The 26,919-nt window shown below is 37.7% G+C and overlaps 1 protein-coding gene across 1 annotated transcript; it reads left to right on the top strand.

Moving 5' to 3' along the window:
* The first annotated feature begins 223 nt into the window (after positions 1-223).
* Positions 224-25,926, top strand: LOC5574443 (integrator complex subunit 2). The gene is made up of 5 exons (XM_021855655.1): positions 224-666; positions 7,438-8,005; positions 16,163-17,113; positions 24,217-25,507; positions 25,577-25,926. The coding sequence occupies exons 1-5, from the start codon at positions 386-388 to the stop codon at positions 25,879-25,881; spliced, it is 3,396 nt and encodes a 1,131-aa protein (XP_021711347.1). The 5' UTR covers positions 224-385; the 3' UTR covers positions 25,882-25,926.
* The last annotated feature ends 993 nt before the right edge of the window (positions 25,927-26,919 follow it).

Raw genomic sequence — 26,919 nt, 5'->3', positions numbered from 1 at the left:
TTTGACGTTTGGCTTGGGTCGGCTCATACAAAATAACCCAAGCCAAACGTCAAATCGAAAGATCCCTACCAGAAAGCGAGCCTTTTTGCGGCAGCCATTAGCGCTTTTAAAAAGTGGATTCCAGTACACGCTTGAATCATGGGATATATGAACTCAAAATTTGGGTGGTTATAATTTTTCGTGTAAAAGTAGTTGCAATTTGACAAGTAAAGCGATTTGAGAGTGTTTGACAAACGTCATCAGTGATAAATCAAAACGCGAGTGTTTTTTGAAGCATTTGCCGCAGTTTTTCTAAAAGTTTTGTGTTGAAAACGTTTAATTAAGTGGCTTTTTCTTCGATATTGCAAGTTTAATCGAGCGGCGACTCGTTCGTCCGGTCGCAGTGATGAACTTTGCCCCGGTAACGCCGAGGGCCTTCGCGGCCATCCAAAACCTAAACATTGCCGAGCTGTCGCAATGCAGCGCTTCGGAAATCCGGCCTCTCCTTCCGTGTCTGGTGCGTATGAGCTTGCTGCCTCCTCTGGACGGGACCAAAAGCTGGATGGACAATCGAAAACAGCTGCTGTCGATATTGGCCGGCATTGAGGTGGTGAACAATATCGTTTCACTCCTCCAGGTCAGCTTTCATGAGCTGGAAGTGGATGTGAAAAAGGAACAACAGCTAAGGTATTTTTTATTAGGCTTGTGATTGAATTGTTTTGAAATACAGTGAGTCGAATTCACAATCGTACAGGGCACTGTTTTCACATCAATTTGGTGAAAAAAAACTATCAAACCTTTTTGTTGGTGGTATCACTTGGACGGCTAAGGCCGCTCACGGTCCATCTTGCCAAAAAACATATCGAGATTATCATTGAGCTCTCGCCGAGCGGTGTCACAAACATATGCGCAAATTTGCTGGTTGAAAATACTGCCGTTTGATTTTGCTAGGAACAGCTGATCTTTGTTTATATTTTCCACCAGCACTCTTGTAGTGTTGGTGACATGTAACGTGTATGTACACGAGCGCAGAAACCACTATTGCAAACCATACGTTTTGAATCCCTTAACATCACATTAGCTTCCTTGACCTTGTAAAAAGTTTTTAAACTAATAGGTTATCGTTACAAATAAATAAACATACATACATTACAACACTCATATTGATTTATTCACAATAATAATAATAATCGCAGAATTACATGTTTGACAAAATATATCCAATTTAGAATACGTTACCAATAATGAAGGTCATACGTTTCATATATTATTCGACAAACATGAACTGTTCCCATTGACTTTCATCTTTGAAATAAAGGAAAAGTATTGAATTTGCGTCCAGAATGCCGCTTATAATTGGCGAAAGTCAATTTAAAAATATACCCAACGTCATTTGAGCAATCATGAAAAGTATTTACGGGGTGTCGTTTACCTGGAAAAACCTGGAAAGTCAGGGAATTTCACTACAAGTCAGGGAAAAATATTCATTACTACAACATCAAACAAGTTGATTGAGAAGATGCTTTTATGCATATGAGAGTGAGCGGTACTTTACTAACTATACTTATTCTTAGAATCCAAAATTTTCTGAATTTATTATTATTTCTTTATTAGAGAGACTTTCAGCCCTTGGCTGGTTCGTCTCTTACAAATTTTCTGAAATGAAAAGCATCAACAGTGCTCTCTGAACAATTGGGTCCTAAAATTTGAAAATGAAATTTTGTTTTTTTTTTAATAACACGAAAGAGCATGTTACTGCAACTACTATAGCAATTTCTCCCGCTCAAATAACGGCTATATCATGTTTAAATTTTAATTTAAAAATTTGGTCCATATATGAACCTTGACACTTTTGATCATGTTTGACGTTCGCTTAGTCGACAAAATTACCACAAGGGTTATAGTTTTAACACTGGGATTGTTCCTATCTGACATTTCGGAAGGGACATGGAAAACAAAATAAACCCAGAATTTGAGTTTAAGCCAAAGAGTGTGACAAAATTTAAAAAAAAAAATGTTTTTGGACTTTAAGTCAACGGAAAACATTAGAAAATTGAGTAAACATGTGTTTTTGACCCAATCTTAAGCATTTGGCACTAAAATTGGGATAGGGCTTTAGGACCCTATTTCTTCAAAGTTGGCGTAGCTTGCTTTATTAATTATTAATTTGCTTTTTTATTATTAATTTAGTTCTAAAGTTTGCTAGATCAAATCATTGTCTTTTCTTCAAAATCTCGAGGAAAAAATGGAATCCACTTCATAAAATCATGTCAATCTTTACAAGTTTGCCCAAAATATCCAAGTTAAACTGATAAAACGAAATATAGAAAACAACCAATGAAGATTCTCGTATTTAGCTAAAGATGAAAACCGTATCTCAAAATTTCAAGAGCAGAAATCTGCAAGACAATTTCTGGATGTTTTATCATGTCGTTTCTAGAAACAATGAAGATAATACCGCAAAGTTCTCCAATATTGATATTTGTCCATTTTGCTATCTATTTAAATTTCAATTTTCCAGGGTTTTATGAAAACATCGTGAATTCCAAGCGTTACTTTAGTATTTTATTCAGGAGCTTACTTACAGATATGTCCAGTTTGTTTTTAGTTCTGAGAATATACAGGAAATTCTCCAAAAACGATGAAGATCATTATCTATGATATCTTTGTGAATCTATAAAATCCTTGGAAGCAGAACTTTCAGGAATTTAATTTGAAGGAATCTGCTCGATAATCCTTTGAAAGTTTGTGTGATTACTTGGAAGGTTAGTCGGACATCTTCCCGTAGATGGGCTAGATCGAGCTCGAATAAAAAGGTAAATTTAAATCCTTTTTTAATTGTTCGTAAGAACAATATGTGTTATGTCCGTTCTCGTGTCGCGTTCTGTGAGTGTACATGAAGTTCTTACGTTAGCACAAAGCCCCGAAAAAAATACTTGGAAAATACTCATTGAATACTCGTTCTTAGTGTAGTTAAATCGAGGATTGTTGCAGGCACGACACATTAAAACGAACATCTGAAAACTTATTATTAGCGCGTTATTCAATTCCAGAATTCATTTCGTTAAAAATATTGCGCATTTCTTTCACCACTGGACTATCGCAGAAGTTTTTTACAAGTGCGGAAACGCCAATAAAAGTGCGCAATGGCATAAAATCGGGTTGGTGTCTTCGAGGCACTTATTCTTTGTAAATCAGAGAATAAGTGCTCTGAAGACACAAACGTGATTCGATGTAATCCCGCACTTTTATTCACACTTTCGCACTTATCAGGCCGCACTTCGCAGTCCAGTGGTGAAAGAAATACACAATATTTAGATAAATTTTTGGGAAAAACGGTTGCTTGAATTAAAAAAATCACATCAGAATTCTAAAAATTAACTAACATTAATTACCTGTAAAAAATCATGGTAAAAAATTTTAAGAAAAAAAATGAATACATTTTGGAAAAAGTATTTCTGTAATATTCCTATGGAATCTAAATTAATGTTTAGGAAAAAAAAACATGACTGAAACAAATTCTTCAATAGTTTTTAGAGATTCCTGTAGGCGAATTCCGGTGAACAATTTCTTCAAAGAGAAAAAACTTCCTTCCATTAGAAAATTCCAGCAAGAAAATTTTCTTTTCTTCAAAGAAAATACGCGCCGGAATTCACCTACTGGAGGTGTAATTATAAAATTCTTAAACTAGTTAAAAATCTTTGGTCTAACGTAAGAGTTCTTAAAACATAATTCTTTGTGATATTAAAGCCATTGGATAAAACATTTGAGGTGGTTCTGGGAGAAATATTAGAGGAGTTCCTGGAGAAAAAGTATTGGAGGAATACTTGGAATACTTTTTTGTTGAATTCCTTGATGAATTTTTCAAAGAAAGTTCTTTGACAATGGCTGTAATTTTACCTGAGAAAGAAGTAGTTCAATTTCAGGAAGAAAGTTCTTCCATTAAAAAAGCATAGTAATAATTTTAATAGAGTGACGTCTTATGGTATATTCAGCTTGCGGAAGGTGTCCAAAATTGTCCTTTATGCCTGAAACTTGTGAAATTATATCTGAGGTAATTCAATATCCGAATACATCGTTTCCTACCATTTAAAAAGTAACTTTTGCGCTTGAAGATTTCAATATAATCAGTAGATGACTCAGAATTTACTTAGCTTCTACTCAGCATTTACCGCTTTATTAATACGAATTATCAAGTTTGAAAAGTACATACCCAAGTGCTCAGCTTGAATAAAATTATATATAATATATAATAAAATTATATATAAACTGAAAATAATCTACACGTTCGATCCATATTCTTTTCAACATGGATCTATCGTGTCAAATGGCAAGGTGAAATAACGTGTAAAACTTGTAATTCTGTTATGGTTTGATTTTGGTTCGATAGCAAAGGCCTTTACATACAATTTCAACGTGTTTTATAATTGTGATATCAATCACTAGTACAACTAGTTTGCCTAACATGACAAGGGCTTAGATTTGCCATCCAAGCGTGACATGTTATTTTTTAGGAAGCCGGGCGCCCTTAACCCGTATAGGCCTGAGTGGAAGCAAAAATACTAAAACACTCACCGTTCAGCGAATTCTTAACGGATTCAAATGATTTTTTATCAGTATACTGGCTAAAATTTCTAGTTTCTAGAAGTGGCCAGAGGAACTCGGGAATATTCCTGTGGCCGAACTTATTCCAGTGGGTTACTGGGTCAAGTCGGGTAAAAACGGCTATTTTTTGGGACATGCCAAGTAATCTTTATTTATTTGCAATGGCATTCATTAAAATTTGCATAAATTATTATGATTTGACATTCAACATTATAAATAAATAATTTTGGACCGTTTAAAATGTACCGGATGTGGCCCTTCGGACCTAATTCCCGGAAGAACCGGCTATAGATTTGTTGGATACTTCTTCTTCTTCTTTCTGGCGTTACGTCCCTACTGGGACAGAGCCTGCTTCTCAGCTTAGTGTTCTTATGAGCACTTCCACAGTTATTAACTGAGAGCTTACTATGCCAATGACCATTTTTGCATGCGTATATCGTGTGGCAGGTACGAATATACTCTATGCCCTGGGAAGTCGATAAAATTTCCAACCCGAAAAGATCCTCGACCGGTGGGATTCGAACTCACGACCCTCAGCTTGGTCTTGCTGAATAGCTGCGCGTTTACCGCTACGGCTATCTGGGCCCTTGTTGGATACTAAACCGTCTCAATAGCGTCCTAAAGCCCTGTCCCAATTTTAGTGCCAAACGTTTATGTTTAGGCCAAAAACACATGTTTACTCAATTTTTTGATGTTTTTCGTTTGTTTGAGTCCAAAAAATATGTGTTTATGTTTTTTGAGATTTTGTCACACCCCTTGGCTTAAACTCAAATTTTTGGGTGTATTTAGTTTTCCGTGTCCCTTTCGAAATGTCAGATAGGAACAACCCCAGTGCTAAAACTAAAACCCCTGTGGTGTTTTTGTCGACTAAGCGAACGTCAAACATGATCTCAAGTGTCAAGGTTCATTTATTGACCCAATTTTTAAATTGAAGTTTAAATATGATAAAGCCGTTATTTGTGCGGGAAAAATTGCTAAAGTAGTTGCAGTAACATGATTTTTCGTGTTTTTAGATAAAAACAAGATTTCATTGAACATTTTAGGACCCTACTCTCTAAAAGTAGAGATCAAAAATAATTGTTCACTGAAACACGTTTCCGTAAGCTTGACACAGATGTTTACATACAAATTAGCGATTTTATCACAAAATTTGAGGTGTCCCGGGACCCGAAAATGGACATTTATAGGATCAATGAAATGCAGGAAACATGGTTATCCAAATCAATTGTTTCTCAAAAAGTTTACACTGATGCGATTTTCTTAAATTTTTTTGACATAGTGGCCACATTACACTGCGGAACACGTTTTTGTCTCCAGCATCAAAATACCTCTATTCACTTAATAAAGAATTACTGAATCCAATGCCGTTTACAGAAATATCATAGCACGTCTAGTTTTTGAGATATTGATTGTTTAAAATGCGAAAATTGACTATTTCAGCCAACTTGCATGCAAGTTTTCCAGCTTGTAAGGCAATTTATTTACTTAATTTGCCACAGAATTCAAACTTTATGTGTATAACAATACTTATCATCAAAGTTTGTAATACTTTTGACCCGGAAAAGTTATTTTTTGATGGTTTAGAAAAGTATTGTATTTTGCCATATAAGAGAAACGAAGAATTTAGTATGGAGACTACAAGCATATTGAAAAAATCGGTTTAATCTAAATTTAATCGTGCATTTTCAATCAAAATATATCTAAAATGAAAGTTTAAGTCCTCTTTTGCATGCTAGATGGATAAGATGACAAAAAAGTTTGATAAATTATATTTCAAATTTTAGCTAAACATCGATAAAATCAATGTGTTATACAACTGTGGCGACCTGTAGCTAAAAATTGTGACGTGCTGGGAAATTTCTGAGAACGGCATCAGATTCAGCAACCCCAAATCTACTAGAGACACATAATTTGATCCTTGAGACACGCAAAAATGTAATTTTTGTTGCGCTGTGTTATAGCCGATTCCGGAAATTATCTGTGACTTGGAATTTGCCTACCTCCAGGGGCACAAACGCACATCACCCTTTTCACCTGACCTGACCCAGTGACCTACCCGAATAACTCCGTCCATATGAACATTTCCGCAATCATCTGGCCACTTTTCGTATCTAGATATGTGTGCGAGTATGCTGACAAAAAATGATTGAAATCCGTTAACTATTCGCTGAGCGGTGAGACTTTTAGTTGTTTTCCTTTCACTCAGGCCTATACGAGTTAATGGGTGCCTGGAATCAGCAAATGATGAAATCGCTAATAAATTCTACAGCAAACTTTTCGAGAATTTGTAAATTAACGTGTTTTACTTTTGAATTCGAATTGCCGATAGCGACTGGTTTTACACCATCGATTGTTGTGTTTTACAATTAGTTAATTCACGTGAGAAACACATTGATCGAGCTTGTAGAATGTTTTCAGTGTAGTTAAAACTATTGCTCAGTTTATTCATACGACCTAAAACAAAAACTCTACCAAACAAACAAATCAACATGGTCTGGAATTTTTCTGGAAAATGACTGGAAGGTCAGGGAAAGTCAGGGAATTTTATTTTCAAAATTGGGTCGACAGCCTGATTTAAATGAAGTTTTAAATATAGTATGTTTGAACGTTTATAGATGTACAAATATGGAATGGAACAATTTAAGACACAAATTCAATGCTATTCCATTATTACAAAGATGAAAGTAAATGAAAACAGGTTATGATAGCCGAACAATAGATAAACCTAGAGACTAGGGGTAAATCTTCATTTTTGGTGCAGTATTTCATTTGATATTTTTTTTCTAACTTGATGTGAAAACAGAGCCCTGTACAAATATGAGTCACCGTATAATTGATTTATTACAATTTTAGGCAAAAGATCGGTTACACTGCCCAGGACTCTGCCCAGTTCCACAGTCTCCCGAATGGCATTGTGATGGGCTTTGAGAGGGCCGATATAGTCAGCAAAGTCCGAGTAGTCTTATCGGAACTGTTCTACATCCAGGCACAGATTCTGGAGCAAACCGCACAAGCAGCCGTACAAAAGTCTTCGAACGAAGTCGTTATTAAGAAGTCAGAACTGTTCGACAACGACATTTACCTCGAAGAGATTGCCGATATCATCTGCATTGCATTGGCAGAGCTACCATCGCTTTTGAACTTGCTGGACGTTGTGGACACGCTTTTGTACGTTAACAATGGTAGCCGGATTGTGTGCTGGGTCGTGGCCAATATGCCGGACTGTTTCCGTGAGGTGGTTACGACGTTGATAACAAACGGAGATGAAGATACGTCAGAGGGTAAGCTACGACTTGCTGCCCTGTACGAACTGTGTGAGATGAATCCAAGCCAGGCACTGACCACTCGGACAATCTGCGTGGAACAAACGAAAATGCCATCCTTGATGCTGAAGCTCAGTTTGAAGGATCCGCAAAATTTGGTAAGTCTTTAGAGGACAATTCTTACAGTGATAGTAGAGAAACATATCATAAAATGCCTTAAGTATAGCCATGGTCCACGTTTTTAGATCTTTTATAACCCGTATTCTTATTGTAGTGCATGTCGTATACTCATTTGCCATTGAAAGGCAATAAAGTAGGGCAGACAATCGTCACCGTCAAATGGAAAAAGTCGGCGACGAAACTAAAAGAAGCATCGTCATCGTCACTCAACCAGCGTCGGATGACGATTTGCCGCAGAGATCCGATACATAGACTCGGCGTCATAACGAACAAAAACGATTCCTTCGTTACGGGTGAATCTTCGTTCGGGAGCACTGAGCCGACTAAAAATATGCATCGTGTCTTCGACAGATTAAGAGCATTTTTTTGAAAAAATAAAACAAAAACAAACTAACAAAACAAGACTGGATTCGAACAAACGATCTCTGATTCGTCAACCCCATGCGCTTACCAACAGAGCTATTGTAGAATCATGAGGAGAGCGAGTTTATTTGCCAATACAAGCAATTATGCGATGGCATTCGTTGATTGGTGCGAAGCAAGCGAATATACAGTAAACGCCTTCTTCTTGTATGTAAGGGTAGCAAGCGGAATGAAGAAAAATTTGCTCGTTGACGATTTTGGATTGAAGTTCGTCATGCATTCTTTCGCCGATGACGAGACGACGACCTGCCAGAGTTATTATACTGGATGACGATGTCTTTTTTATTTCGTCATCGCACTGTGACGAATCTGACGATTGCCTGCCCTGCAATAAAGTATGTATCAAGTATCAATTTCGATACTATTTAAACCCTTCACAAAGAATAATGGCTCTTTAGTACTGATATTTGGCCATGCGTCGGCCCCTAGTCTCATCTTCGCCCTGTTGTTAAATTCTACTCTGTTACTGCATAAGGGCCTAACTGACATGTGCGATTTCTCTTTATCTCTCTTTCGCTAATAACTTCGCTAAATTAGATAATTATGTAATAATTCTTGTTAATGAACCAAGATATAGTGATTCTTCATCCTACAGCACAAAAATATTTTACGAAAAGAGAACCAGTTTTTTGCGCAAAGAGAGCAACGATGAAGAGAAATCAGTGAATGCAGATAAGCCTTTATGAAAAAAATAATAAAATGCTGAAATGTCCCCGGAGACAAAACGATAAACCCGGGGCTTCTTATTAACAACGAAAGCATTTAAAACAAGGATGCTCGTTGAGTAATAAGTATTCTGGCATGTTCCTTGAATACCGGTAAGGTCAAATTTTTGAAGAGATAGTACATCCAGATATCCATAACCCATTTTTATCACTTGTGTTAATTTTAGCCTTGGGTGCCCTCCAAGTCCTTTAAAAATCTACAAGATAGTTCTTTCAGTCGAGATTTAGCATCAGCACCCTAGATGGTAACAAAATATTGCAGTCTTGAATGAATTAGTGCGAAATATAGTTTCACTAACCCGGAACTAGGGATAAACGGCGATAGTTTCCTTATCAATCCACACAAGGAGCTTAGAGGAAAGTGGGGCAGTTTGGCCACCTTAAGGAAAAGTCGATAAAAGTGTTGGAAATATTATGCAATCTTTGGATTTTTGCATGATTTCCAACAATTTTAAGATCAATATACTAGATCTGATTTCCGTTGACTCATAAAGTTCACGAAAAAATGAATGAATTTTGTGAATGTGAATGTGATTTTTTGTTTGTCGATTTTTTACCAATGGGGTTATATGAGCACCCTATTTTTAGTTATAGAATTATCTCATTGATTCAAAAAAAAAAATATTTTTTTAACTACACTTGAGAGTTATTTGTATTTATAAACACTCCGTACAAAAGATTAAATTTTAAAGTACATTCTAATAGTCCCGGCCCTTTGGTTCAGAAAGGGGTATGGGCGCGTTCTGCCAACTCGGTCGAGGCAGATTTCTTGTACCGTCAAGCTACCATTCACCGTGCATTTAAGAAAAAATTGCACTTCAATAAATTGTATAACTTTGCCAAATAATTTGATGCGTACTAGAATACCACTACGTAGCGTGCAATTAAATAGTAATTCAGGAAAAAATATAAAACTAGTGTTGGATAACAAAATATACTCTAAAAATATGTTTGAAAATGTAATGTTAAGGTCGCCTCGTACCGTGCTATGTCACCATTTACCGTGCACACTAGTGCACCATTCACCGTGCATATAGTTTTCGTCATGATTTAATTTTGTATCGTGAAGAAACGTTGGTAATGGAGCAACTATGTTGCTAGTAGTGTGCGCACTCATTTTTAAGAATATTAAAATCTTCATTTATAATAAAAACCATAAAACGTTTAAAAATTTACTAAATAAATAATTTTTCATTAAAATCGTTATAGGAGGTTTGACTGTGTTGTCCAAACCATTTCATATTCACTCAAACACTCAAAATGAAGTTTTTTTAATCACGACATAACAATAAATCTAATATTACCGAATAATTTCAAGCTTTTTACAGTAATGCACGGTAATGGGAACCATACATATTGAAAAGGGTCCATTTACCGTGCATTTGGGTTTTGACTGAAACACAATGTAAAATTATAAATTGCATAAAATTTCATTGCTCATACGATGAAATACATCTAACTAGTGGTATCCACAATGTAAACTTGTTGATATTTTGGCGTTTCTACTAAGAGTGTTGAAAAATCTCATTATCAAACAGAATTCACATGATTTTGATCACATAAACTAGGTTTTTTAAAATGCTTTGTGACAAAAACTACTTCATTTTATTAGTTTTATCTTATTTTGCTGACAAAAGAATAATTTTTGAAAATTGTATGAATATTTTGTAGGAATTTGTATATGTGCACGGTGAATGGAGCCCGCACGGTGACTGGTGACTTAACGGTATGAACAAGTTACAACATGGACGTTCTAAAGTGCCAGAATGAAGTGTTGTGCTTGTGGGGAGCACTTGAAGATGGGATGGAAGGTCATTACTTCGCGTTCGTGCTTTACTCCTGCTTATCTTCAAAGTTATATACAATAACCGACCGTAAGTTTAACTATCTAAATTAACAGTTGCTAATACAATAATCGTTCTGAGCTCACTAACATGTCATCGCGTTAATTTTATCATAATGATCTTTTATCTACATCCTTCGAACCATTCTGAATGGCCGTTGTGAGAATATCACCAAGAACTTCTCACGTGCATTAAAGCTGAATTGTCCTACATTGAAACATTGAGGTTTTCGCTCTTTTGGATTCATTTTTCGTTGTTCGCCATCAGTATTGTTGAGATGTCCTGAATGCCGCACATGGCGTACAGTGATCATTGCCATGGAGTTTCTCGTAAGCTGCATGGGGATTGTTATCATGGGAATCCAAAGAGCGAATTTTGTATGATTTCATTGTAGGCCAATACAGCAATAAAGCATGTAACAATCACTAACATTTCTTCTCTCTTTATCCTTGTTTTTATATCTAACCCGCCATTACAACGAGGAAAAATCCATCGGAGAGAAAAGACATGGCAGCGTATTGGCCGAGAAAAGACATGTTTTTGTAAATACAGCTTATGCTCGATAACTGGGCTGAGAGAACCTTCCAGTTAGCGAGCAGTGCTCGATAACTGGACTGCCATTCCAACGCACACACACATTCAAATAAAAATCGAGGGGGAATTAGATGCAAAGTTTTGGTTGGCGTCATTCGGTTTTGGAATCGCGTCGTGTTCGTGTCATTCCGTCATTGAATTCGCGTTTTAATCGTACCGTCTTGTAAATTTTGAGGTGAATTAAACAGTTTTCGTCCCTGCAATGGACATCCCACCGGGCACCAACCGCAAACGGAAACAAAAAACCCTTACGTTGGTGGAAAAAGTTAAAATTATCGACGATTTCGAAACCTTATTTTGCATTTGCACGCCCCTCGTCAGTTACGGGATGGTGAAAGTTTTTGACGTTTAACTGTTTTTTAACTGGGCTACAGCCCAGTTAGCGAGCACCCAGTTAAAAAGCAGCCCAGTTAAATAGCACCCAGTTATCGAGCATTAGCTGTATTCTTATTACTGATTGCAAGGTGAATCAGATTAATTAAATTTTTAACTAATAACAAACTTGTTCCACAGAGCTATTTACAAAACACCATTCAAAATCCCTCCTTTCCCATATCCTTAGGCAAAACACTTCACTACCGCTATATGTATGACTGATTCATATTCTTTTGACTTTGCATCATTCATACGTGTATTGGAAGTCAAGAGTAGAAGCAAAACTTAAAGAACCTGCTGGTCAAAGATGTTGCGTTGCCTACTTCCCAAACTCCAAAACCCCCTCGGTGTATTATGGACGGTGTGAGTTTTCAAACTTATGCTGGAGACTTGACCCCTGACCCCCTTGTACATCAATAAAATAAAAAAAGTACATTCTAATACAGCTAATGCTCGATAACTGGGTGCTATTTAACTGGGCTGCTTTTTAACTGGGTGCTCGCTAACTGGGCTGTAGCCCAGTTAAAAAACAGTTAAACGTCAAAAACTTTCACCATCCCGTAACTGACGAGGGGCGTGCAAATGCAAAATAAGGTTTCGAAATCGTCGATAATTTTAACTTTTTCCACCAACGTAAGGGTTTTTTGTTTCCGTTTGCGGTTGGTGCCCGGTGGGATGTCCATTGCAGGGACGAAAACTGTTTAATTCACCTCAAAATTTACAAGACGGTACGATTAAAACGCGAATTCAATGACGGAATGACACGAACACGACGCGATTCCAAAACCGAATGACGCCAACCAAAACTTTGCATCTAATTCCCCCTCGATTTTTATTTGAATGTGTGTGTGCGTTGGAATGGCAGTCCAGTTATCGAGCACTGCTCGCTAACTGGAAGGTTCTCTCAGCCCAGTTATCGAGCATAAGCTGTAGTCAAACATCATCATTCTAAAATGATGAAATTTTAAAAAGCCATTCGGGTAAATCCCATACAAATTTTGAACGGCTGGCGCGTAAATATAGTTTCACCGATCGAGCTGAAATTTTGCACAGTTGTTATGGGACTTGAATGCAATCCAAAAAGTGGACTGGAGCGAGAATCTAAATTTTGTCCCACACTAGTGACCATGTACCTCTAGAGGCGCTCGAGGAAGAAGTTCCCGTCGAGGAGAATGCAACAACATCACGCAGAGAAAACAATTTTAAAATCAAATATATTCTATATCATTACAAAAATATTTTTGTATTGTTTGCCGGCTTATAATTGCCTTTTATTGTTTCAACAACAACTCGTAATTTGGTTTAAAAATATTTATTGTTGAATTTGACAGCTGGGTTTACTGTGGAGCAACAACATTAATTTTTGATTCAACCCTTTTTTACTTTTGAAGCAACATTTTTTTGTATTGAAATAAAACCTATCGTTTTTGAAACAAATAATAATGTTTTTTGATGTGATAATGTTTTTGTTTGAAATAAAAACTCATTTTTGTTGGTCCCAGTCCCCTGAAACCTCGTTTTTAATGAAATAAATTACGATAATCGCTTTCAAAAGCCTACTTTATTTTCATTTTACGTAAGTATATGTTCTGTTTCTGTTCGGGATGTACCACTGCGACCAGTATTCTTTGATCTTTTGTGGTATTAAGTCTATGAAACTTGCTCCAAAATCCGTTTGGAAGATGAGGTTTATCCGCTCCGCGACAAAGCAATAGGATGAAATCATCAGCTCGTGTAGGAGTTGACTGCAATAATTGAAAATTATTTAGTGAAAACAAAAATTTAGAAAGAATGGCCAAAACTTACCATAAACAGCTAGATTCTAGTTTATGGATACTCCGAAACTGTGATGAGAAATCGATGACCTGAACTACTTAAACATAAATTTTCTGCACGTATTGCACTTTGGTCTAATTCAACGCACTAGAAATATCCACATTCTCGCTGTTTCCAATCAAAACCAAAATGGCGGGCCAGTTCTTAGGTTATACACACGATTAATTGAATCAACAATGAAAGGATTGAAATAAATAAAACTTTCATTTGATGTAAAGCTTTTCTTTTGTTGTTTCAACAAATTTCTTATGAGGATTGCTTCAACAATATTTGTGTTTTATTCTGATAAAAATAATTGTTGTTTCAACGCATTTTTTTAATTGCAACAAATTGAAAAGGTTTATTGAAAACAAAAATATTTTTTATTATTTTGAATAGCTGTCAATTCTCTGCGTGATGTACTTCGTCTTGCTCAAATTTAGCGAGAGCAAATTAATGTTGATATAATTTTCCAGCAACATTAGGTATGGCGGTATCCACAAATTACGTAACGCTCTAGGAGAAGGGGGGGGAGTAGGCTCAAGCGTTACGGCTCATACAAAAATTTGAAATTTTTCATACAAAAAGCGTTACGGAGGGGGGGAGAGGGTCAAAAATTTCCAATTTTAGCGTTACGTAATAAATGGACGCTGCCTATGTCATGTTTGTCTTGGTTCTGAACTACCTCAACATTCTTGATAGAAAAAGGGACGTATCGTCGGCGAATAGGCGCAACTTCAGCTGAAGCTTAGATATATCATTGATGAAGAGCAGGAAAAGAATAGGCCCCAGGTTGCTGCTTTGCGGTACACCGGTGGAAATATGGTTCACCCTTATGTTGTCCAATTTGGACATATTGCTGGCGATTACTGAGGTAACTTTGTATTAGAGACTTCGCAATAGCTCTGATGCCCAGATGCTCCAATTTTTCCAGCAAGTTACCCTGATCAATTGTGGAAGGTTTTTTTTAGGTCGATGAATAGTGATCCAGCAATTTTATTATTATCCAATGAGCTGTGAATGTCCTCAACAAGATCACACCTCACGATCAGTCCTCACGAAATCCGTATTGATGAGTATACAGTAACTTGAAGCGGTTGACGCAATCTTTGACAAATGACGGTGTGATTTGATCTGATCCGGATGTTTCGTGTCAAGATTATTGATCAAAATGATGGTTTCATTGACTGTTGCGGGGCGCAAGTACATTAATGATGATTGTGTAGTTGTGTTATCAAAACGTACCATGTCCCGGTTACCAGTAATCGAAGATTCCTTCCAATCTGACAAAAGTAATCATTGAAGGCTGAACATATATCATTCATTTATCTAAGTGTTCGATCTTCATTGTTGATGGTTATTGACAATTCTTGATTGCGTTCTCTAAGGACATCGTTAACGATTTTCCATGCGTCTTTCTCACCACTTCTTGAAAGCAGAGTTTGATAGTAATCAGTTTTTGCTTGTGCTTTTTTACTGCGCAAGAAATTTGATATGTGTTCTAAGAGCATTCTCGCATTCATGTCTGCAGAGTTTCGTCGGCTTTTCCTTAAAAAAATGTCTTTGGCTTCCAAATGTTTAAGTTCATCCATCATCGATTCCTTTTCTGAATACATTTGGTCCAATTCAACGGCGAACTTTCTTTTTTTCAAATGACGGTGGCCTATAAATTGCATGCAAATCAAGACATCTGCTCAACAAGTGAAGCCGTAGATGAATTTGATGAAATCCATCTAATTCGTCTATGTTTTGAACGTTTAATTTCTAATCAGATCGAACAAAAACTGCTAACGCTCCATGTGATCCGTTTCTACATGAGAACACATCGCTGTAACCATCAAGTTTGTACAATACCTTTCGTTCTGTCTTAATCCACGTTTCATACAAAACGATCACATCAACTCGCATTCTATACCTGTATAGTGCCTCCCCAAAAAAGTCAAATTTCGTCATATCCTTCATTCTTCCCATGTTCAATTGAGCAACTCGGAACGGTCTAAAATTCCCAATGGTATATTTATTCATTATCCAATCTTCGTCAGAATCATACATATAATTAGAAAACATGGACATTTTTTATAATTGAAACAGACGACATTCATTGCCGTTATTGGGTTTCAAATTTTGAGCTCTCGATTTATGCACATTGAGAATGGTAAGTTAACCCAAACCACATTCATTGAATCTCTGTGCAACTTTGGTTGATTGTTCAATCACGGAGTAGCAGCTACGAATCGTACGGCCATCTATGCTCATGCTCACAAGTTTCTCTAAATTAATAAACTTTTTTATAGTATCATTTTTCGCCACCAGCCTGTTCTTACAATTTGCTTTTATACAATATTCGTTTTTCTTACAGGTTGCGTTCGTTTCTGGATTATTATTGGGAAACGATCAAAATATTCGTCAATTCTTCGCATTGTATGTTCGAACCAGTCAAAAACGGAAAGGGGATGCTTTGCATCTGCTGCGTGACGAATTGTTGAAGCAGCTTCAGAATATTGTTGTATTTTCACACAATTCTCAACTTTCAGAAGAGTATGTGGTTCAATCTGCAGCCATGTTAAGATTGTACTGTGCTTTACGTGGAATTTCTGGAATCAAGTTCACCGACGAAGAGATTATGCATCTTATGCAATTGATAACTTCAAAACCTCCACCAACACCGGCTGGAATCCGTTTCGTGTCTCTCGGTTTGTGCATGTTGATTGCATGTCCATCGATAATCGCTCATCAAGGAATAGAAGCGAAGATCATCGAGTGGATTCAATGGTTGATCAAAGAGGAGGCATACTTCGAAAGCGTCAGCGAAGTATCTGCTTCATTCGGAGAGATGTTACTGCTGATGGCCATTCATTTCCACAGCAATCAATTGAACCACATATGCGAATTAGCTTGTTCCACACTAGGCATGAAATTCCCCCTCCGACCAAATACGATCACACGCATGAAGTACATATTCACCCAGGAAATCTTCACGGAGCAAGTTGTAGCAGCACATGCCATCAAGGTGCCGGTCACGATGAATTTGAACGCCAACATTCCCGGCTATCTACCCGTCCATTGCATCCATCAGCTGCTCAAATCGCGGGCCTTCTCCAAGCACAAAGTACCGATCAAAAGCTGGATCTATAAGCAAATTTGCACGTCGGTAACTCCCCTGCATCCGGTCCTGCCTGCCTTGATTGAAGTCTACGTAAACTCCATCATAATGCCCAACCAGAAGGGTCCCATCGAGCATACTAACAAGGCACTGTCCGAACAGGAAATTCAGCAGGTTTTCCAGAATACCGTATTTGCTACGAAACAGGTGAGTGTCGGATTTTATTCATAAATAACTTAATCAAATGTAATAATTTTTTTTATGATTATTTCTCACGTAGTATTAGTATTAAAAGCTTGTACTATGTACCGCGCATTTATTGCAAGATTAGTTGCCACTACACAACTGCATGAAAATCAATGCCCTTAAAAAATTCACCCATATGATACAAAAGCAACAATTTTTAGTCAAGTTTTTGATGCGTTACATGTGTTGTTCTTATACCAACCGGATCCAAAGCGAACATCATCTTTGCTGTGATATTGTCTGGCCACTTTCTTGATACTGGGTTCGCCGTAGAGTTGGGCTAGCTCGTGATTCATTCTTCGCCGATACACACCATTCTCCTGCATGTCGCGAAAGCAACCGGGAGTTTGAAAACCCCACGAGTCCTCCTCGTGCATAGTCCACGTTTCATGCCCGTAACGGACTACCGGTCTTATAAGTAAGCGTTTGTGCAGTACATTTGGTCCGGGTGAGAACTTTTTTGATCGCACCTTTTTTCTGAAGTATGTCCCCGTCTATCATCACACTGCTTTCTAGGCTACATCAATTTATCAATTTAATTCAATTGCAAAGTATATGTAATATTTAGCCTTTCGGTAGTTGTTAAAGTTCCACTCGGCTGGTTAGCCGTAAAACTACGATTCATAATTAAAAACAAGTATTTATCGAGCAACGGACTCATGTTCCGTAACCGGTCGTTTGAGAACGTCGCGACCGATTGGAAGCCCACACAATAGAAACCTCAGCCAGCACAGTTGCTGGCTAGTGTGGTGTGTTATTTCAATACCTGAAAAATAATGCGCTCTCGGGCTAGGTATTGGATATGAATAGAAAGCGTTGTGTTTGGATGGGTATCTAATTCTTCCGAAAGAGGTGCACTTTGCGAAAAAGGACCACGTGATTATTGAGCTGAAATCGAATTCAGGGTTTTTTTTTTATTTTTTTATTAGTATCATTCCAAACATTACATTATTTTCTTATATCTAGGTGTTCTGTGTTATTAGACAACACTATCATCCTAATTTGGTAAAACAAATTTAAGATTTTATTAACATTTTATTAACAACATATTACATTTCATTTACCGTAGCAGTTCAGATTTTTTACATGTGAGTTGATTTCACCTGCTTATAAGAGAAAAAAATAACGTTTTCAATTTACTTAATCTAACTTAACCTAAACATATAACGCATTAATCGTGGCAATAGAAGATTGTAACGATTTTTGTCTGAAATTATTAATTATTTTATTTGACATTTGTTCCAATGTTTCAACATTGGATATTCTATGTAACTCATTGGTACTATACCAGGGAGGAAGCTTCAGAATCATTTTCAAAATTTTATTTCGAATTCTCTGCAGAGCTTTCTTCCTGGTATTACAACAGCTAGTCCATATTGGTACATCATACAACATGGCTGGCCTGAAAATTTGGTTGAATATCAAAAGCTTGTTCTTAAGACAAATTTTTGATTTTCTATTAATAAGGGTATAGAGACATTTTACATATTTATTACATTTGGCTTGAAAGCCCTCAATGTGATTTTTGAAAGTTAAATTCTTATCTAGCATGAGCCCTAGATACTTAACTTCATCTGACCAATTTATTGGAACCCCTCTCATCGTGACAACATGTCTACTTGAAGGTTTCAAATAAAGAGCTTTTGGTTTATGTGGGAATACTATTAGTTGAGTTTTGGAAGAATTAGAAGAAATCTTCCATTTTAGCAAGTATGAAGAAAAAATATCCAAACTTTTTGCAATCGACTACAGATGGCACGCAGGCTTCGTCCTTTGGCGGAGAGGCCTGTGTCATCCACAAACAAGGATTTTTGACATCCCTGAGGTAACTCAGGTAAGTCAGATGTGAAAATATTGTATAATATTGATCCCAAAATGCTGTTTTGAGGAACACCAATTCTTACAGGAAGTCTTTCAGATCTGGAGTTCTGATAATTAACCTGAAGTGTACGATTTGACAGATAACTTTGAATTATTCTAACAATGTATGTTGGATAATTAAAGTTTTTTTTAATTTTACGATCAAACCTTCATGCCAAACACTGTCGAATGCTTTTTCTATGTCTAGAAGAGCAAGACCAGTAGAATAGCCTTCAGATTTGTTGGAACGGATCAAATTTGTTACACGTAAGAGTTGATGAGTGGTCGAATCTCCATGGCGGAATCCGAACTGTTCATTGGCAAAAATTGAATTTTCATTGATGTGGGCCATCATTCTGTTCAAAATGACTTTTTCAAAAAGTTTACTGATGGAGGAAAGCAAACTGATTGGACGATAGCTAGAAGCTTCTGCAGGATTTTTGTCTGGTTTTAAAATTGGAACAACCTTAGCATTTTTCCATTTGTCAGGAAAATATGCTAACTGAAAACATTTGTTGAATATATCAACTAAAAATGATAAGCTACTTTCTGGAAGTTTCTTGATGAGGATGTAGAAAATTCCATCATCGCCAGGAGATTTCATATTTTTGATTTTTTTAATAATAGTTCTCACTTCTTCCAAATCAGTCTTCTGAGGTTTTTTTCAAAATTTTAGATAATTTCCAAAAGGGCTTAGAGCCAGGGTCCAATTGAGAAAACTTATTTTCAAAATTTTTGTTTCTTAATTGTGCAAAACATTTCTTGATTTCTTTCTGTAAGTCCTGCCATATAATTTTCATAGCAGGATCGCGAGTGCGTTGAAATTGCCTTCTCCTCACGTTTTTAAGACGGATCAAGAGTTTAAGATCACCGTCTATAATCACGGATTCAAATTTTACTTCACATTTTGGAATTGCAATGCTTCTGGCTTCAACAATGGAATTTGTTAAAGTTTCAAGAGCATTGTCAATATCAAGTTTTGTTTGTAAAGGAATATTAACATGAAGATTAGAGTCAATAAATGTTTCATATGTATTCCAGTCGGCTCGAAAATAATGTGAAAGTGAAGGATTGATAGGATTGAGAATCGCTTCATGGGATATTTGAAATGTAACAGGGACATGATCAGAATCAAAATCAGCATGAGTAATCAGTTGGCTACAAAGATGACTAGAGTCGGTTAAGACCAAATCAATCGTAGATGGATTTCTAGAAGAGGAAAAACATGTAGGGCTATCAGGGTATTGAATTGAGAAATATCCTGAAGAGCACTCATCAAATAAAATTCTGCCGTTGGAATTACTTTGAGAATTATTCCATGACCGATGTTTGGCATTAAAGTCACCAATGACAAAAAATGTTGACTTATTACGAGTTAATTTTCGCAAGTCTGTTTGGAGCAAATTAACTTGCTGTTCAGAGCATTGAAAAGGCAAATAGGCAGCTATGAAAGTATATTTACCAAGTTGTGTTTCAACTGAAACACCTAAAGTTTCAAAAACTTTAGTTTCAAATGACGAAAACAGTTGATGTTTTATACGCCTATGAATGATGATTGCAACACCCCCACAGATCCTATAACATCTCCCCGAATACCATTACCCCGAAAACCATCACCCCGAAAGTCAATACCCCGAATGGTCATGTACCCCGAAAACCAATACCCCGAAATCCATTACCCCGAATAGTCCGTTACCCTGAATACCATTTCCCCGAATCGACCATAACCCCGAATTTTCTTGGCACGAAAAATTCAAAATGAAGATCCGACAAATGAATCCCATATACCAATTTTATAGAATTTTGATTTTCATTTGAATTCATGTTCTTGTTATCAAAAATTTATTCTTCTTTTAATCAACAGCTATTCTTCATGGGCCTAGTGAAAACCAAAATCAAACTCACAGGCGTGTTCTTGATTTTGTGAGAATGGTTGTGTTCACAGAAATAAATCATTTTTCGAACTGATGATAATGCTGACATGTTAATATTAGAGACCTCTCCCGCCCACTTTCAAAAGCGTTATATCAGGTGCGTCACACTCGAGCTCAGATTGGGTACCACTTCTAGTACTGCATTTCGTCCCTCGGTAGTACAAAAGGTACCCAAGTTTGATATATTGCAGTACACTTTTCACGGCATTCTAGATTACCTTATGAGCCATAAAATTTTGGGCAACTGCATCGACATGGAGGTCTTTAATTTGTCTTTGGTTATAATATTTGGTAGTGCATAATTATATTTTTATATTGATGGAGGCAATGCGAGTTGAACATATTGTAAAATGGCACTAGACTATGGTTTGAAAAATGTCAGATGAAAATGTTAATTGAGTTTAAACAGACCACTATTTCAAAAGTACATCGCTAAAGAACAGTCTATGATAAAAGAAGAAAAAATCACTGATGAAAGCGTCAATAATTATGATACCAACAATCACTTTGCTAGTGCAACTTCCGAAAGAATAGCCGAAAACTAGAAGAAGGACAAATTTCTTGTTGGAAATTGAAATACTGACAAGATAGAGACAAGTAATGCAGGGGCTTATTTTTAAGGTTGCTCGTCTGAAGTCACTGTCAACTTTGAATTTCGCTCAAGACAATTTTGTCAGTCGATTTTTTTAACCGCTATCGCTCAAACTTTAACTCAAACGTTACAACTCGAAAGAACAGCCTATAACTCAAAGAAGAGAAAATCTTTGATTAAAACTTTTACACTTCCATTATACAACCTCGAAAGAACAGCCGATGATTGAAAGAATAAAAAATCACTAATAAGAATAGTAGTAGGGGAACTTACGTATTCTCGGCAGCTTAAGCCGATGCCGTGCTTCTTTTGTAATTTTCTCGGACATCAGCAGACAAATTCCGTGTGTGTCTATTTACATTTATGTGTTGCTCAATCCTCTATCGATTCACACCGACAGACTTGTCAAAATGCTTTTGGAAACGTTTTTACAACGCTGCGAACATCCCGTGTCACTGTGACTATTGTCGGCAGCCTCAATATCTTCGGCAACTTTCCCATAACAACTGCTGGTGAATCTCTTCGGCAGCTCCAAATCAGTCGCATTTTGAGGCGTGCTCATTTGAATTGATGACATCTCCGGCGATATCGTTTGTTTAGTCTTGAAAATCTCGCAAGCGGGAAGCGGGCAGAACAAAGAATCATCTGAATGTTTCCACTGAAGTGTATTGATAGAAAAATACTGTATATATGGCGTTTAAAAATTGGTTGCCGATAATAGTCGAATGGTGCCGAAGCCGTAAGTCTCCCTAATTATTAAGCCAAAAACTTTAAGGCTCAAATTCGCGAGCTTCCTTGAAGAATTTCTTGAAGTGCATCACTGATTTTCGGGGAAGTGTCGTATTCGGGGAACTGATTTTCGGGGTAACTTACCATTCGGGGTAATGGTTTTCGGGGTAATGTGTCATTCGGGGTAACGTTGCATTCGGGGTAATGGTTTTCGGGGTACTGGTTTTCGGGGAGATGGTTTTCGGGGTAATGGTATTCGGGGAAGTGTTATAGGACCCCCCACATGCCCCATCAAGTCGATCATTACGATAAACAAAAAAGTTAAGATCTCTTTTGAGTTTAGATCCAGGTTTCAAATACGTTTCAGTAATAACTGCTATATGCACGTAATTAGCTGTAAGAAAAACAGCTCGTCCTCTTTACCATTCAGAGAACGAGCATTCCAATTTAAAATATTTAAAGTGTTATTTGGATCCATTAGAAAAACGTAATCCAATAACAATTTGATTAGTAAATTTTACATCAACTTGGACTGCTTCAGTCATAGTGGTGGCTTTGAACATTGCATCAATCATTAGATTCAATTAGATTCATTAGATTAGAAAATTAAAATCAGAACGGCTACCCGACGGATTTAAATTTGTTTGTGAATGAGCATGATTATGATCTTCCTGATGGGTATGATTCATGATCAAGCGATCGTTAACTGAAAAATGAGCATTGTTCGATACTCTACCAGGCAAATTCCGGAAACGACCGTTATCGTAACGGATATTATCTGTCATCTGCCTGGCACGAGCCTCAACGATTTTTTTGCGTGAAGGACAATCCCAAAAATTTGACTTATGATTAGCCCCGCAATAGGGCGATATTCAAAACTGAAAAGGCAATAGATGGCTCTTTTTCAATGGTAGTAAAAACGAAATCCTGAAGCAAAGAAAGCACCTCGGAAGATGAACTAAACACAAAAAGTTATGTTTTCACTTTACACATGATTTCTAATCACTACTTTTTTGATTCAGTTTCCTAATTGCGAGCAATTTACGATTTTCATTATTTTCCATACGTTTTGACAGCTCTCCGACTACCATTCTTCCATGCGCTTGTGTTGAAAGTTTGAGAAATTTGAGAAGCCAGCGTAGCGCGATCAGTGAGAGGAATACAAACATCAGTGTCGCCGCTCGGCGGCCGGTAAGAGAAACTGAATGTTCGAAAGGTTGTTGTCTGCAATTTTTGCCGCTGGCGCCAACTGTTAGTGGTTATGAACGAAATAAACAGTCGTTACCCTATTAGAGCATATGAACTTGGTGGTATCTTCCTTCACTGGACAGACGTCCTTGGTGTGAGAAGAACCTCCGCAAATCATGCATCCATGCGAAAAAAATTTGTACAATGTCCCTACTTTTGGCACCGACGGCACTGAGTGGGGTTCAGGTTTCTGAAAATGTTCCCATGTCACACGGACATCGAACAAAAGTTTTGCTTTTTCTAAAGCTTCAATATTATTTAGTTCTTTTTTGTTAAAGTGAACTAAATAATATTCTTGAGAAAGCCCTTTCCGAACAATGCCAGATTGGGTTCTCTTTTTCATAATGATTACCTGGACTGGGGAAAATCCAAGTAAATCATTTATTCCATTTTTGATCTCTTCAGGTGACTTATAGTCACTTGAGAGACCTTTCAAGACAACTTTGAACAAACGTTCAGTTTTATCGTCATCGAATTCAGGTTAATTTCTGCGTCCATGAGTCCTCTCGTGGCGTAGGGGTAACGCGCCCTAACTAGAGATCAGGGAGTCGTGAGTTCTATTCTCACCGAGAAGATGTGTAACTTTTTCGCAAAACTTCACATCAATTTGTCCATTGAATTCAATTGCAAAGTATATGTAATGTTTAGCCTTTCGGTAGTTGTTAAAACGGTTGTTTAACGCTTAATTCTCCATCTTTCAGGAATCCTCGAGACAGCAATCGACTGGTAACAGCGAAGTGGAACCTATGGATACCAACCAGTCAGATGAGGCAGCGACTGCAAACAATGCAAATTTGACTCCTCAGCTATTGCTATTGTATTATCTGCTGCTGTACGAGGATGTTCGGCTGAGCAATATGGTTAACATCATCACCAGTGGCCGACAGGTCAAAAGTTATTCCAACGAGTTCATGTCAGAATTGCCGATCAAGTATCTGCTCCAGCAAGCTCAAAGAAATCAACAAGAGTACAGCGTTCTATTCAGTCCTCTTCTGCGCTTACTGGTGACCCATTTCCCCCATCTATCGCTGGTGGACGATTGGATCGATGAAGAGTGCATATCACTTGAGCACACATCAAATGTACCAGTAAGCGAACTCAACATTGTGGAAGCATTTGAAGAAATTGAGCTCAGTCCTGGAAAGACGATAAAACTGCTGAAGATAATGATGAAAAAGTCTCCCACGGATCTATGGCCTTTGGCAGAGACTTTCATTCGATATTTCAAAGCAATCCTCAGCAGCACCGTGCCTCGGCAAATACAGGAATTGTATAAAAACGTTTGGATTAGATTGAATACGGTGTTTCCACGTCGGCTCTGGGTAATGTCGATCAACGCTCTGATGCCGGAGGATGCCGTAACAAGAAACTTTACCCTAACGCAAGAGAACATATTGATCGATCCGTTGCAAGTGTTACGATGTGACGAACGAGTATATCGCTGTGCAAGTGCATTGGCGATAGTTTTACGTATTCTTCAGGCTAGCTTGGCTGCTTCCAAGAGCCAGCTCACGCGCCACATGCTGGACAAACCATTGATCGACGTTGGAAATCAGGTCAAATCGGACACGGACCGTGAAGAGCTCAAACTAGCCTTGGTGGCATCACAGGAAAGTGTGGCAGTTCAAATTCTTCTCGAAGCATGTCTGGAAACAGAAGATGATCGCATCAAACCTGGTCGTCAATGGGCCCTACGAGAGATTCGAGGAGTCATTTGCTCCTACATCCATCAGGTGTTTATTGCCGAGCCGTCTCTTGCTAAGCTGGTGCACTTTCAAGGATATCCCCGCGAGTTGCTTCCGATGACCGTCCGTGGCATTCCGTCGATGCACATTTGCCTGGACTTTATCCCTGAACTTCTCAGCATGGTCGAGATGGACAAACAGATCTTTGCCATAGATCTCACGTCGCATCTGTCGCTTCAATATGCTCTACCGAAATCGCTCAGCATTGCAAAGCTTTGTCTGAATACGCTCACCACTCTTTTGGGAGGTAAGTAGATAGTAGAAGCTCTGACGTAAATTGATTGACGATTCCTTCTAATCAAACTTCATTTTTCAGTGCTTTCCAGTGATACCCGAGTCGAAATGTTCCGAGCCGTACTGCCGTGTATTGTCCGTTTCTCCGAAGCTTTTCCGCCCCTGCTGGACGAGTGCATAATGTTCTTGATGCAGCTTGGGCGTATCGCCGAATCGCAATCCGCCCTCGGTCGATCAGTATCACTACCTAACCTATATCTGGGCCCTGAGGCGAAAGTTCGCTCCCACAGCAAGCGTTCTCAGTACGCGGAAAAGTTGGTCGATGAAATCAAGGAAACGTTCAGCAAACTGCTGGACGATGCTATTATGAATCCTAAAATTTACTGACAAATGTTGATTGCTTCGTAATAAAGTGGCAAGTGTACAATGACAGTGTGAGCGTTTCAAGCAGCGGAATGGTTTGGCATACTCTACTAGTCGTCCGACTTACATTTTCACATATAATTGAAAATCCTTGCATGAAAGCGGCAGTGACGTCTCCTTTGAATCCGACGTGTTGAATAGACGATTGACTTCCATTTCGCTAAACGGGCATATTGCCCATATTTGCATAACTGAGCCATGTATATATGAAATCCCATTGGGCGCAGTCTACAAATTACGTAACGCTCTAGGGGGAGGGGGGTATAGGCTCAAGCGTTACGGCTAATACAAAAATATGAAATTTTTCACACAAAAAGTATTACGGACGGAGGGAGGTTGTCGGAAATTGCCAATTTTAGCGTTACGTAATAAATGGACGCTGCCTAGAACATGGGACAATCATGTGAAAAGGGGCAGCATATTACTCTGAGCCTTTATTTTTTCAATTTTTTTTTCAATAATAGAGCGATATTCAAAACTGAAAAGATGGCTCTTTTTCAGTGGTAGTAAAAACAAAATCCTAAACTAAACACAAAAGTTATGTACTCACATTACGCTTGATTTCTAATCACTACTTTTTTGATTCAGTTTTCTAATTGCCTGTAATAGGATAACGACAGTTTATTTCGTTCACAACCACTAACAGTTGGCGCCTGCAACAAAAATTACTGATAACTACCTTTCGAACATTCAGTTTCTATCACTGGCCGCCAAGCGGCGACACTGATGTTTCTGTTCCACTCACTAATCACGCTACACTGGATTTTCAAAATTTCTCAAACTTCCAGCACAAGCGCATGCAGGGATGCCAAGTCAATTTTTCAAAAATCCGGAAGTCTGGACCGCTTATGTCAACCTTACAAATTCATTTCAAATTTGATCTGGATCTTGCAGATTTTTGTAATATGAGGCCTCAAAAATCTGGAATATTCCAGACAAATCTGGAAGGTTGGCAACGCTGAGCGCATGGAAGAATGGTAATCGAAAGCTGTCAAAACGTAT

This window comes from Aedes aegypti, chromosome 3 (genome assembly GCF_002204515.2).
Source record: "Aedes aegypti strain LVP_AGWG chromosome 3, AaegL5.0 Primary Assembly, whole genome shotgun sequence".
Classification (NCBI taxonomy): Eukaryota; Metazoa; Arthropoda; class Insecta; order Diptera; family Culicidae; genus Aedes; species Aedes aegypti.
The sequence above is the reverse complement of the archived record's forward strand: the minus strand, read 5'-3'. Positions and strand labels throughout refer to the sequence as shown.